This window comes from Pithys albifrons, chromosome 22 (assembly GCF_047495875.1).
Source record: "Pithys albifrons albifrons isolate INPA30051 chromosome 22, PitAlb_v1, whole genome shotgun sequence".
NCBI classification, from domain to species: Eukaryota; Metazoa; Chordata; class Aves; order Passeriformes; family Thamnophilidae; genus Pithys; species Pithys albifrons.
Genome location: NC_092479.1, coordinates 3,911,054 through 3,924,811, shown reverse-complemented (window position 1 = coordinate 3,924,811; position 13,758 = coordinate 3,911,054). Strand labels below are relative to the sequence as shown.

Genomic DNA, 13,758 nt, shown 5'->3' with positions numbered 1-13,758 from the left:
CATCTTTCTCCCACATCAAGTCCTGATTAGGCTGAGCAGGAACACAACAGCCTTTCTTTCCCACAGGAGGCTCTTTTTGACCTTCCTTTCCTCTCCTTGTCTGACAAATTGTGGGAGCTGACCCATATCTGGGAGGGGTAATTCACTCCAGCCCCATCCTGCCAGGCAGCTGCTCCTGCAGCTCCTCTGCTGGTGGGGAACAAGTGGCTGGGACATCTCAGGCTGCTCCTGGCAGGGCTTGGGCTTAAATAAGAACCAGTTCTAACCTTTGGCCCAAGCCCAGCCTGGCTGGAGGATGAGCTTTGCAATCAGCTGCTCCTGCAGAACAGACTGTGAGGAACTGGGGAGGGGTTTCAGTCCCAACATTCCTCCCTCTCCCATCTGGGGAGGGAAGGGGGAGCTGAGGGATTGAGGTCCAGGATCCTTGGAGCAGGATCTGAGTGAGGTGCAGGTGTCACAGTGAGGAACTCTGGTCCTACCTGGGCTCTGGGCTGGACCAGAAGGTTTCCTATAGCCAGGTGGGGGTTGGTCTCTTCTCCCAGGCACTCAGCAATAGGACAAGGGGGCACGATGGGCTCAAGCTCTGCCAGGGGAAATTGAAGTTGGAGATGAGAAAGAAATTCTTTGCAGAGAGAGTGCTCAGGGATTGGAATGGGCTGCCCAGAGAGGGGGTGGATTCCCCATCCCTGGAGGTTTTTAACCTGAGCTTGGCTGTGGCACTGAGTGCCATGATCTGGTAAAGGGACTGGAGTTGGACCAAGGGTTGGACTTGATGATCTCACAGGGCTCTTCCAACCCAATCAATTCTCTGATTCTAAAAGCAACAAGACTGGAGAAGGGACTGGAGCACAAGTGCTGTGGGAAGAGGCTGAGGGAGCTGGGGGTGTTCAGCCTGGAGAAGAGGAGGCTCAGAGGTGACCTCAGCACTGTCTGGAACTGCCTGAAGGGAAGTTCTGGCCAGGTGGGGGTTGGTCTCTTCTCCCAGGCACTCAGCAATAGGACAAGGGGGCACGATGGGCTCAAGCTCTGCCAGGGGAAATTGAAGTTGGAGATGAGAAAGAAATTCTTTGCAGAGAGAGTGCTCAGGGATTGGAATGGGCTGCCCAGAGAGGGGGTGGATTCCCCATCCCTGAAGGTTTTTAAGCTGAGCTTGGCCGTGGCACTGCGTGCCATGATCTGGTAAAGGGACTGGAGTTGGACCAAGGGTTGGACGTGATGATCTCAGAGGTCTTTTCCAATCCAATGGATTCTGTGATTCTGTGGATGTGGCACTGAGGGAGAATCCACATCTTGATCCAACCCTACTTGATCCACCACATCTTGATCCAACCTCACTGTGATCACAGTGGGGTTGGATCAAGGGTTGGACTTGTTGATCTCAGAGGTCTTTTCCAACCCAATCCATTCTATGATTCTATGAAGAACCTCCTTGGATATCTTCCTTCCAGTCGTTTTTCAGGAGGGAATTCCTGTGTCTATCAGCTCTCCCTCAGCAATGCTGAGCAGTTTCCATAACACATCTGCCTCCTTCACATATTCTTTGGAAAACAATCCACAGGGAATAAAGCCCCAGATGCCTTCAGCAGGTACAAGCTGCTGTTTCCAATGGCCTGTACTGCCCTTCCATCCCCTTGGAAAGGGTCTGGAAAGGTATGAAAGTGCAATACAGGCCACATTCACACAGCACAGGGTCCCTGCTGTGAAATGACCACGAAAAACTTCCTTTTTTAAGAAAAAACCCCACAGTTTCTATCGTGGTTTTTTTTCTGTTGTTGAGCTCTTCACACAACCCTTTTCCCAAGCACTGCCTTGTCCCACCATAAAGCTCCAATCACACAACCCAAGCCCAGCAGCTTCTAAAAAACAGCCCCAGCAGCTTCTAAAAAACAGCCCCAGCAGCTCCAAAACTCCCTCCTCTTCCTCCTCTTCCTCCCCCCAGCCTGGTTTTAGCAGCCTCAGCCTTCACCCCAGGCTGCCCGTGGTGTAACAGGATCCCCTGGCAGGGGGAATCTTTAGTGGCTGATAAAACCTCAACTGGTGGGCAATGAAAGCAGGTTCCCTTTGAAGTGCACCTCGAATTACAGGGAGACGCTGCAGCCTCTGCATTTGCACTCCCAATAAAGTGATTTATGAGCATAAAACCTGAGCCACCTTTGAGGGGAGGGAAGGGAGGGAGTTGCTGACGTCATTAGCTGCAAAGCATCTCCTTTTTTTTCTTTTTTTTTTTTTTATTCTGGGTTATAAATAAGGGGCAGAATCGACCTGGTTGGGCCATGAAATGTCCCTTCCTCTGCATGGGGAGATAAATCCCATCAGTTGCTTTGTGGAAGGTTTCGGTGTGTTTGGGGCTGGATTCTCCTTTCCAGATGTAGTTGGGAATTCACTTGGTGCAGGTGTACCCACTGTTAATATTATCATTTATTTTTATTTATTTATTTGCAGCCAGGATGCTCCAAGATCTTGCTGTGCTGGGTCTGGGGCCTTCTGGTGCTTCCAAAGAGCCTCAGTCTCAGAGGGCTGGTTGTGGGAATGACCTGAAATGCAAGAAAATGGGGGATTTCTCCTCAATTTAGAGATGCATGGGAATAAAACTTGAAGCAACAACTTCCCTGAAGTCACAGGAGGACCATGATTAAGAACTGAATTTCTTTGGTGATAATCCACTCCCTTGGAATTTATCTTCCCTTTCTTCACAAGCATTGTAGACCTAAAGGGCTCATACACAGGACTTTTTTCTGGACTCTACCTGGTTGTAAAAGGATCCAGAGGATCCCTTTAACTCCACCTGGTTGTAAAAGGATCCAGAGGATCCCTTTAACTCCACCTGGTTGTAAAAGGATCCAGAGGATCCCTTTAACTCCACCTGGTTGTAAAAGGATCCAGAGGGTCCCTTTAACTCCACCTGGTTGTACAAAGATCCAGAGTATGTTTTTAACTCCACCTGGTTGTAAAAGGATCCAGAGGATCCCTTTAATTCCACCTGGTTGTACAAAGATCCAGAGGATCCCTTTAACTCCACCTGGTTGTAAAAGGATCCAGAGGATCCCTTTAACTCCACCTGGTTGTAAAAGGATCCAGAGGATCCCTTTAACTCCACCTGGTTGTACAAAGATCCTTTTATCTATTTTAAAATATAAAGGAGCATCACATATAAAGTTGAAATGCTCCTCACTGGATGTGGAGGATCAAGACAGAGGGACCCATCACACACACGTGTAAGTTTTAATTTCTGAACAAAACATCTCCAGGAGCTCCAAAACTCCCTCCTCTTCCTCCTCTTCATCCCCCCAGCCTGGTTTTAGCAGCCTCAGCCCTCACTCCAGGCTGCCCACGGTGTAACAGGATCCCCTGGCAGGGGGAATGATCAAAGGAATGATCAAAGGAATGATAAAATGATATCAGGTGGCTGATAAAACCTCACCTGTTGGGTGCCAACCTGGGTGTTGGTGCCCAGACAGCAACAACCCCTCTTGGAGGAACAGAAGACAACACAAACCTTTTTCCATGTTGTGTTTTGGTCATCCAAGACCCAAATCAACTGCCAGACAGGGCAGTGAGTCCTCCTGGGGGTGGTGGTGGAGAAACATGTCCCATCCTGGGCTGTCTCACTCCACATCTTCCTTCTGCCCATCTAATCCCAAGTGGATTTGCCAACATCTGGCTCTTGGTCAGGAAAAAAAGAACTTTCCCATTGTCAGGAAAGCACCAGAAATCCCTGGAGTGGCTTTTGCACCCCTGAAGTTCCATTTCTCTTCCCCTCTCAATTCTTGCAGTTCCTTTTCTCTTTCTCTCTCTGTTCTTGCAGTTCCATTTCTCTTCCTCTCTCTGTTCTTGCAGTTCCTTTTCTCTTTCCCTCTCAATTCTTGCAGTTCCATTTCTCTTCCCCTCTCAGTTCCTGGATTCATGTCTTGGTTTTGTTCTCCCTTCAGGTGTTTGAATTTTATAGGCTGTTCCCAGCACTGAGATCTTTATTTTTTTGGGGGTGGAAGCTCTTCTAGCCCAAACTTTGCCCTTTTTCTCTGGAAAGAGAAGGTTTATTTATCTCCTGATTTTTCAGCCACCAGAAATACTCAAATTTCATGTCCTTAACTGGGAAAATAGAAGGAAATTGTATGAGAGGAGGAGCCAAGGGCCACCTCCCAAATTCAGAATTGAATTTCACATCCATTCAGGCTGAGGAAAGGATGGGACTGTCCTTTTTATTGACCAGGGCAAACAAAAGGTCATTTATTCATTTATGTTGCTCCCTCCTCACGGAATTGCACCGGAGAAAAGAGTTGTGAAGTGCTCCAGACCTCAACATTCATTCATTTCTCTCTCCTTAACTCTGCCCTAGATTTTTTTAGGGCCTTTGGGTGCCAGGATGGGGCGCAGGGATTGTGACCTGCCTGCACTCTGCTGGTCAAAGGGATCCAATGTGAGCTGACCCATTTCTGTCACACTTTTGGAAGGGGTTGGGAGGTTGGGCAGAAGGAACAGGTCCCTAAAAAAAGGGGTTTTTTTTGGAGCCAAAGACCTGACATCAGGACTGTAAACCCTTCAGGGGCTTAATTTAGGCCAACTCTTCCAAGCAAACTGGGCTTTTTGTTGTTTTCATTGTATATGGATGTAAATAACTGTGAAATGAAGGGTTGCCCAGGCCCAGGTCCTTCCTAAGGCATCATGAGCAGAGCTGTCATCAGCAGCTTTTAATTCAGCTGTTTCCACACCATGACAGTGGCCAAAGAACACGTAGAAAGAGCAATAACAGGCTGTGACCCAGAGAACCCCACAGAAATCAGTGTGTGAAGCTCAATTTCTGCAGCCAAGCCCCACTGCAGTGGGCCAGCACTCCAGGAGAACAATTTGCCTTTTGCAGTAAGAAAAATTCACAGGAACAAGTAACTATTTACAGGAGGACCCAGTGAGGGGGTGGATTCCCCATCCATGGAGGTTTTTAACCTGAGCTTGGCCGTGGCACTGAGTGCCATGATCTGGTAAAGGGACTGGAGTTGGACCAAGGGTTGGCCTTGATGATCTCAGAGGTCTTTTCCAACCCAATCCATTCTGTGATTCTGTGGATGTGGCACTGAGGCAGAATCCACCATGTCTTGATCCAACCCCACTGTGATCACCAGCCCAGGGCACTCTGTGCCCTGGGCTGGTGATCACAGTGGGGTTGGATCAAGGGTTGGACTTGCTGATCTCGGAGGGCTTTTCCAACCCAATCCATTCTGTGATTCTAAGAGTTAAACCCTCTTAGTTCCTGCTGAGATTCTCAGGACATTAATTATCACCTTATCAACCACACTTACAAACTAACAAACCAACACCACCATCACAGCCCTTTCCCCCCCATCATCATCCTCCTCCCACTCTCTCCCATGGTCTCCTTAATCCCCTGGAAACTTGGGATCACCATAAACCAAAGGCCTTCAAAGCCTTAAACAAGGACAAGAGGGCACAGCTCAAGCTCTGCCAGGGGAAATTGAAGTTGGAGATGAGGAGGAAATTCTTTACAGAGAGAGTGCTCAGGCATTGGAATGGGCTGCCCAGAGAGGGGGTGGATTCCCCATCCTTGGAGGTTTTTAACCTGAGCTTGGCCGTGGCACTGAGTGCCATGATCTGGTAAAGGGACTGCAGTTGGACCAAGGGTTGGACTTGGTGATCTCAGAGGGCTTTTCCAACCCAATCCATTCTGTGATTCTGTGGATGTGGCACTGAGGGAGAATCCACCACGTGTTGATCCAACCCCACTGTGATCACCAGCCCAGGGCACAGAGTGCCCTGGGCTGGTGATCACAGTGGGGTTGGATCAAGGTTTGGACTTGATGATCTTGGAGGTCTTTTCCAACCCAATCCATTCTATGATTCCGTGATAAGGAGCAGGCAAAGGTGCCCATCATGTTTGATGCCCACAGCACACGGGACTGAAGTTCTGCAGAACCTGGGGAAGAGAGTCCTGCTTTGGCTCTCAAGGTGTGGGCACAGTTTGGGCAGTGGTGCCCCCAACTCTTGTAACCTCAGCTCCTGATCTGACATCAAGGAGGATTTCCCCCTCCTAAATGCTTTCCACTCTTGATTTTTGCTCCATTTTTTTTTCATTGCTGTGAAATTTAATCGTGTTTTCTGGCCCTTTTGGCCTCCCAAAGTCCAGCAGCTGCAAACTCATCTGATCTGAAAGCTTAGCCACATATTTCTGAACCCCAAACAGGGCTGGGGCCCAAGAGCCTCCCTGATTAAAGGCAGAAAAACAAGCCCAAGACGCAGCTCCACCAGCCCTTCCCACCATGCAGGAGGGAGGTTGCCCACAACAAAACACACCAGGGCACACAAATAAAAACACCTCCTCAGGAGCCTTCCAGGTAAAGCAGCGCCGCAGGAACCACGAGCCCAGCTTTGCACAGGCATTAAACCCGGGTTTATTTTAATGCAGAGAGATTTCAATTGGCTGCAGAACAATCCTGCTGCTGCTCCAAGCTGGGCATGTCTCAGCATACAGACAACAGTGATTTGCCGCAGCACAGAAGAGCCAAGCAAAGCCCCAATTCCCTCCGGTCTGCTTCTATCTCTTTAGCTTGTCTAACACTGAAACCACGATGCTAATCTGTCTATTTATCCCTCCTAACAGAGCAGCCCGTGTTGCTATTATGGCCCTTAATCCCTCAGCATAATTCCCATCGTTGTCAGATAACGAGGCAGAATGGCCAGGTGGTAGCAGTGCATCTATTTGGCGTGGACTCTCCCGGAATACACAAGTTGAATTATTCCTCCTCTCACCCCGCAGCTCAGAGAAACCTCCCAAAGCTCTCAGCGGCGTCTGGAACCGCTGGAAATGGGGATGTGTTGAGCCAGGAGACAGGGCAGGGGTTGTGTGGTCATTTGGGAGGAAGGAAACTCAGGAATGGGGGGGAATTTAAGATATGAAGGCATTAGAGAGGGTCCAAGGAAGATTGGGAAGGGAATTGTGTGAGGAGCGCTTGGTGTGTTCAGCTGGAGGAGGCTGAGGGGAGACCTCACTGCAGGTACAATTTCCTTGCGAGGAGCAAAGGAGGGGCAGGGACTGATCTGTGCTCTGTGGGGACCAGGGACAGCACCCAGGGAATGGTTGGAGCTGTGCCAGGGCAGGATTAGGTTGGATCTCAGGGAAAGATTCTTCCCCCAGAGGGTGGTGGGCACTGATCAGGCCCCCCAGGGCAGTGGGCACAGACCCGAGCCTGCCAGAGCTCCAGGAACCTTCCTCTGGAGCACATGGTGTGACTCTTGGGGATGATCCTGTGAAGGGCCAGCAGTTGGACTGGATGATCCTTGTGTGTCCCTTCCAGCACAGCATATTCTGGGATCTCAGGTTGTGCCAGGGCAGGGTCAGGTTGGATCTCAGGGAAAGCTCCTTCCCCCAGAGGGTAGTGGGCACTGACCAGGCTCCCCAGGGCAGTGGGCACAGCCTCGAGGCTGCCAGAGCTCCAGGAGGGTTTGGATGATCCTCTGGGGCACAGGGTGGGACTCTTGGGGATGATCCTGTGCAGGGCTGAGGGTTGGACTTGATGATTCTTGTGGGTCCCTTCCAGCTCAGCATGTTCTGTGATATCCACAGTCTGTGCCAGGCAGTGACTTGGACCTGTTTCTGGGCAGGTTGTGTTCCCATCAGACCCAGGTGAGGTGGGACAGCAGCTCCATGAGCCACAGGAGGTCTTTCCTCTCTGCTCCAGGTTCAGCAGCCAAAAGGACACTGAGGACTGGAGGCAAACACTCACAAATCTGAGCCAGGCAGTGACTTGGCCCTGGTTTGGGCAGCTCTGGGGGCTCTGTGCCCACGAGCAGCCCAGGTGAGGTGGGGCAGCAGCTCTGAGGGACTCACCTGTGGCCTTTGCTCTCCCTCCAGGTGTGGTTCAGCAACCGCAGGGCGAGATGGCGCAAACAGGCGGGAGCCAACCAGCTGGCAGCCTTCAACCACCTGCTGCCAGGGGGCTTCCCACCCACAGGAATGCCCACCCTGCCGCCCTACCAGCTGCCAGACTCCACCTACCCAACAACCACCATCTCCCAAGGTGAGTTCCCTTCGCCTGCACCACTTCTCTGCTCTTGCCCAAATCTTGCCCTTTCAACGCCAGGTTGGGCAGGGCTTGGAGCACCCTGGGGCAGTGGAAGGTGTCCCTTCTGATGGCAGGGGGTGAATGATCTCTGAGGTTCTTCCAACCCAAGATGGAGTGTCTGTGGTTCAGTGCCTGGTTTTGATGGGCAGGAGAACCGAGATCACTTCTCTGGGCTGCTCAACTCTTCCAACAGCCTCTCTGTGAGCTTCAACCACACCAACCTCCCCTCCCCTTTTACGTTGTGGGAGGGGGACAGGAACTCCCTGGCAAAGAGGTCCTGCTGGGATGAACTCTGATCCTGACAATGTCCAAGGCCAGGTTGGACAGGGCTTGGAACAACCTGGGACAGTGGGAGGTGTCCCTGCCCATGGCAGGAGGTGGCACTGGATGAGCTTTAAGGTCCTTTCCAACCCAAACCCCTCCATGATTCTGCAGTCCCCATCCCCAGAGCCAGATGGAGCACAGGGCTGGTCCCTTGTCCTCACAGGCACCTCCAAACCACCCACCCCTCTCCAGGTCACTCCTAAGCCAAGCTCAAGTCCCCTCCAGCTTCCCAGAGCTGAGGCTGGGGAAGCTCAGGAGCACTGAGCCATGTCTGCCTCCCCACAGCTCCTCACCTGGATTAAGTGGCCCTGTCTCACATCCAAGCCAGGCTGTCCTCAGCATCACCATCTCTGAGGTCACCTCCCTGTCCCTTTCTCATCCCATTTGTCCTGGATGGACCTGGGACAAGCACAGCCCCATTCCCAGGCTCCTCCCTGTGCCAACACACACCGAGTCCTGCATCCTCCAGTGAGGATTAATTCTGGGATTCTGGAATTCCATTATCCCATTGTCCCTTGCCTTTCTCATTTATGACATCCCACTGAGTTTCTTGCAACATCCAGGTGGTTTTCCTTCAGTTGGGAAGACTGGATTTTTCCTAAAGTCAGTGGAAACTCCTCTGGTTTCTCCTTTATCTCTGGGTCCTTTCTGCTGTATCAGAGTCTTGTGACTGGAGCTCCAAAGTGCTGAGCACATCACTATAAACTGAGTGTCCTGCATGTGATTCCTCCTTCTGGATAAAGCTCCATGCTGGAGAGCTCCATGCAAGGAGTATTGCCAAGTCCAGCTGGCCTTTCCCAAGGAATTTATAGCTTCTTTTTGGGGGAAAATTAGATTAAATTAAATGAAAATTCAGGTATCTTACAGGTGATTCCTCCTTCTGTGTAAAGCTCCATGCAAGGAGTATTGCCAAGTTGGCCCTTACCAAGGAATTTATAGTTTCTGTTTGGGGAAAAATAAGATTAAATTAAATGAAAATTCAGGTATCTTACAGGTGATCCTTCCTTCTGGATAAAGCTCCATGCCAGAGAGCTCCATGCAAGGAGTATTGCCAAGTCCAGCTGGCCTTTCCCAAGGAATTTATAGCTTCTTTTGGGGGAAAATTAGATTAAATTAAATGAAAATTCAGGTATCTTACAGGTGATTCCTCCTTCTGGATAAAGCTCCATGCAAGGAGTATTGCCAAGCTGGCCCTTACCAAGGAATTTATAGCTTCTTTTTTGGGGAAAATTAGATTAAATTAAATGAAAATTCAGGTATCTTACAGGTGATTCCCTCCTTCTGGATAAAGCTCCATGCCAGAGAGCTCCATGCAAGGAGTATTGTCAAGTTGGCCCTTACCAAGGAATTTATAGTTTCTGTTTGGGGAAAAATAAGATTAAATTAAATGAAAATTCAGGTATCTTACAGGTGATCCTTCCTTCTGGATAAAGCTCCATGCCAGAGAGCTCCATGCAAGGAGTATTGCCAAGCTGGCCCTTACCAAGGAATTTATAGCTTCTGTTTGGGGAAACATTAAATTAAATTCAATGAAAATTCCCATATTCCCCCCAGCTTTGCAGGTTCTGTACTGACACACGGTTTGTGGAGCACGGGCACGGTGTGTGCCAGCAGCTGTGCCCAGGATGCCCAACCCCATCCCCCCTTTCCCCAGCCGTGCCCCCCAGCCCTGCTGACCCCTGCCCTCTCTCCACAGAGGGGGGAAGCACCGTGCACAGACCGCAGCCCCTGCCTCCCTCCACCATGCACCAGGGGGGTCTCGCCGCCGCCGCCGCCGCCGCCGACAGCGGGTCCGCCTACGGAGCCCGGCACAGCTTCTCCAGCTACTCCGACAGCTTCATGAACGCCACGGCTCCTGCCAACCACATGAACCCCGTCAGCAACGGCCTGTCCCCGCAGGTGGGTGCCCGGATGCCACCCTGCCTTGGGCTGGCAGCGCTTGGCTGGCACAGAGAGCAGGGCGAGCTTCGGGCTGTCACGGCGCGTCCTGGTTAACGAGGGAGTCGTTGCTGTTGTCAGGGAGTGTCGGAGGCAGCCTGGTTAAAGCAATTAGTTAATTTGTTTATCAGCAGGATCACGTAGAGCTGTTCTGCCAGGGCATATGTGCCCTGTTAGTTCCCTAATCTGCTCTGCCAGGGCGTTTGTGCCCTGTTAGTTCCCTAATCTGTCCTACCAGAGTGTTTGTGTCCTGTTAGTTCCTACATCTGTTCTGCCAGAGGTTTGTCCTGTGAGTTCCCTAATCTGCTCTACCAGAGGTTTGTGCCCTGTTAGTTCCCACATCTGTTCTGCCAGAGGTTTGTGCCCTGGTGGTTCCCTAATCTGTTCTACCAGAGGTTTGTCCTGATAGTTCCCACATCTGTTCTGCCACAGTGTTTGTGCCCTGTTAGTTCCCACATCTGTCCTACCAGAGTGTTTGTGCCCTGTTAGTCCCCTAATCTGCTGTGCCAGAGGTTTGTCCTGGTAGTCCCCACATCTGTTCTGCCACAGTGTTTGTGCCCTGTCAGTTCCCACATCTGTTCTCCCAGAGGTTTGTGCCCTGTCAGTCCCCACATCTGCTCTGCCAGGGAGTTTGTGCCCTGTCAGTCCCCACATCTGCTCTGCCAGGGAGTTTGTGCCCTGGTAGTTGCCCAATCTGTTCTGCCAGAGGTTTGTGCCCTGGTGGTTCCCTAATCTGTTCTACCAGAGGTTTGTCCTGATAGTTCCCACATCTGTTCTGTCACAGAGTTTGTGCCCTGTTAGTTCCCACATCTGCTCTGCCAGGGCATTTGTGCCCTGTTAGTCCCCTAATCTGTTCTGCCAGGTGTTTGTGCCCTGTTAGTCCCCACATCTGTTCTACCAGGGTGTTTGTGCCCTGTCAGTCCCCCCATCCTCACTGGAAGTACAAACACCAGCACTCACAGCATCAGTGTTTTTCTGCTCAACCCTCCAAAAAAATTCCAGATCCAAAAATTCCAGGGCCCTCTGGTTGTGGGTTTTAGCCCAGTGACAACACACTTGATGTTTTTTAGTTTCTTTAGATGTAACCCATGATTTGTGGGTGGCTGATTTAGAGATTGGCCAAAACCAGCTTGGCCAAACCTGGTTGGACCAGGGAAGTGGATTTGATCTTCCCCAAAACACAGGGATGTGGATCTGGGATTTAGTTTTGAGCAAGGAACTGTCATGGAAACAATTCTGCTCATGCTTTCCACAAGGTCAGAATGAGAGGTGTGGGTAAGTTTGAAAGGGGGAAAGGTGATTTCACACCATCTGTTTGTGTGAAAAAGGGCAGTGTGTGGCTTGGAAGGTGCCCAGGCAGCAGCCACGGCCCCTCCTTGGAAAACACCCTGGATTTCCACATCCCTGCCCAAGCCCTTGACTTTATTCAGGGTCTGTGCTCCAAAGCTCAGCTCAGCTGCCCTCTGAGGTGCCCCTGCCAGGGTTGAATCAGTGGGATTCGTGGTGAAGAAGCCTCAGAGCAGAGAGGAGTTAAAGCTGCACCATCAGTGAGAGCAGAAATTGTGCTCATGTTTTCTGGGAGCAGACATTTGTTCTCACCTGGGTACAGAAGGCAGGACATTCACCACCTGAGGATCCACCCCCCTCTAACTCTATCCTGGGATAAGAATTCTAATTTTCTGTCACCCCATCACGCAGAGCCTTTAACCTGCTGGTTGGTTTACTTGCTGTAACCTGTTGTCCAAATGTACATTTGCTTCAAGTGGCACAAGGCACTGATTGTACACTGAAAATCAACAGCAAGGACTTATGTCCATCCTGGAAATGCACAAAAATCCCTTTTATTTTCACCCTCAGTCCCCTGTGGAATGTGGAGGCACAGCCAGTGCACTCCAGCAGTGGTTTCAGGGTGGTCAGTAAGACTGTTTAGGACAGGAAAGGCAAAATTATTAGAAACTAGAAGGAGAAATCAGGTGGGCATCTGAAATGAAAAGGCCACACCGTTTAGAGGGGAGTCCAATAAATGGGGACATCAGAGAGGTTTGTGGATTTTGAGGTCCAATAATTGGTGATCTCAAACACTGTCAATGGAAAGAGGGAAATTTTGCAGCTTCTCTGGATTTGTGCAACCCCCTCCCTTTTTTACTGGGAAAATGTCAAAGTGTGGCTGGATGAGGTTTGATATTGCCTCAAACTGTGTGATTTGGGGGCAACAGGCAGACTGTTTCCTGACAAGGGATTTGTGACAGCACCAGGCTTGGGAGAGGAGGATGGAGCCTGGAATTCAAAGGCAGGCCCAGGTTAGACAGTTCAGGGCACGTGATTAATTCAGATGATCCCAATTTGGCCCCTTGGAATAAGTTGGGGCTGAGATCCACGTGACAGCACCAGACATCAGCCCATCCTGCAATTTCCATTTCTGGAGCTTCATCATCTCCTTCCCAGCCCCTCTCACTAAATCAGGGGCTCATTGAAATGACCAGACCGAGGCTTTTCCTCTGCTTATCCCTCTCCCAAATTATTCTGCCCCCAGGCTCAGGCTGGCCAAAGATAGAGCCTGAGCCAATAAGCCCTTTGTATGGGAAAGAGAGGATCCATTATCTGGCAGTGCTGAAGAAAAGGGAGCTTTGCACCCCCAAGAAGGGGAGATTCCCATTTTCCTAATGCTTTTAATCATGTGAGGGCTGAGATATCAGCATATAAATTCTTCTATTTCTTTTGTGCCTGGAAAGACTAACCCAGGTTCTTTCCTGACTGCTTTATATTGACTTAGCAAACCTTCCTGCCTTTCTAAGCCCTCTGCTGTTCCTAGTGGAAGGATCCAGGAAATACTCCCAATGGGATGAATGGGAGCTCTGAGAAGTGTCCAATTTTATGTAGCAGAGTGGGTAAAAGTTTAGTCAGGTCTCTCTATGGGATGCTCTGTTTGTGCTGAGCATAAACCCAGGTAAAACCCATCCCACCTCAACCCTCTCCTGCTCTTCTCTCTGTCTGAGGCTGCTCTTTGCAGGGGTAAATACCAACTGGAGGGAAAGAGGGAGAAAAGAACCCATAAAATTGGGAACTGAAAACGATGGCAATTTGTCTGTGCTGCCAACAGGCAGTTCTCTGGTTTCAGCCCCAGCAGCAGCAGCAGGAGGAGGGAGATCTCTCTGCAGTTGGGACAAGGAGGTGGGGGCAGCCTGGCCTGGAGCTCCAGCATTTGCTGCCACTCAGAAAACTATCCAGTTACCCCCAGGATTGGGTGTCCCAGCCAGGACCCCCCCAGAGACCCCCAACCTCAATGTTGGCAGCTGAAATTCCAGAGGGGAAGCATTCCCTGTCTCACAAGAGAGAGGAGAGGGGATTACAGAGGGCTGGGACCCCCCCACGGGCACCACGTCAGTGCTGCCCCTCGGGCACACACAGGGAAGTTGTGCCCAAA

The 13,758-nt window shown here is 50.7% G+C and overlaps 1 protein-coding gene across 3 annotated transcripts in view; it reads left to right on the top strand.

Moving 5' to 3' along the window:
* PAX7 (paired box 7) overlaps window positions 1-13,758 on the top strand; it is a 125,235-nt gene that overhangs the window by 71,268 nt on the left and 40,209 nt on the right. For all 3 annotated transcript variants that reach the window (XM_071575639.1, XM_071575638.1, XM_071575640.1), the window contains exons 6-7: window positions 7,862-8,027; window positions 10,093-10,295. In XM_071575639.1, coding sequence (XP_071431740.1) covers window positions 7,862-8,027; window positions 10,093-10,295 — 369 coding nt within the window. The remainder of the gene's footprint in view (window positions 1-7,861; window positions 8,028-10,092; window positions 10,296-13,758) is intronic.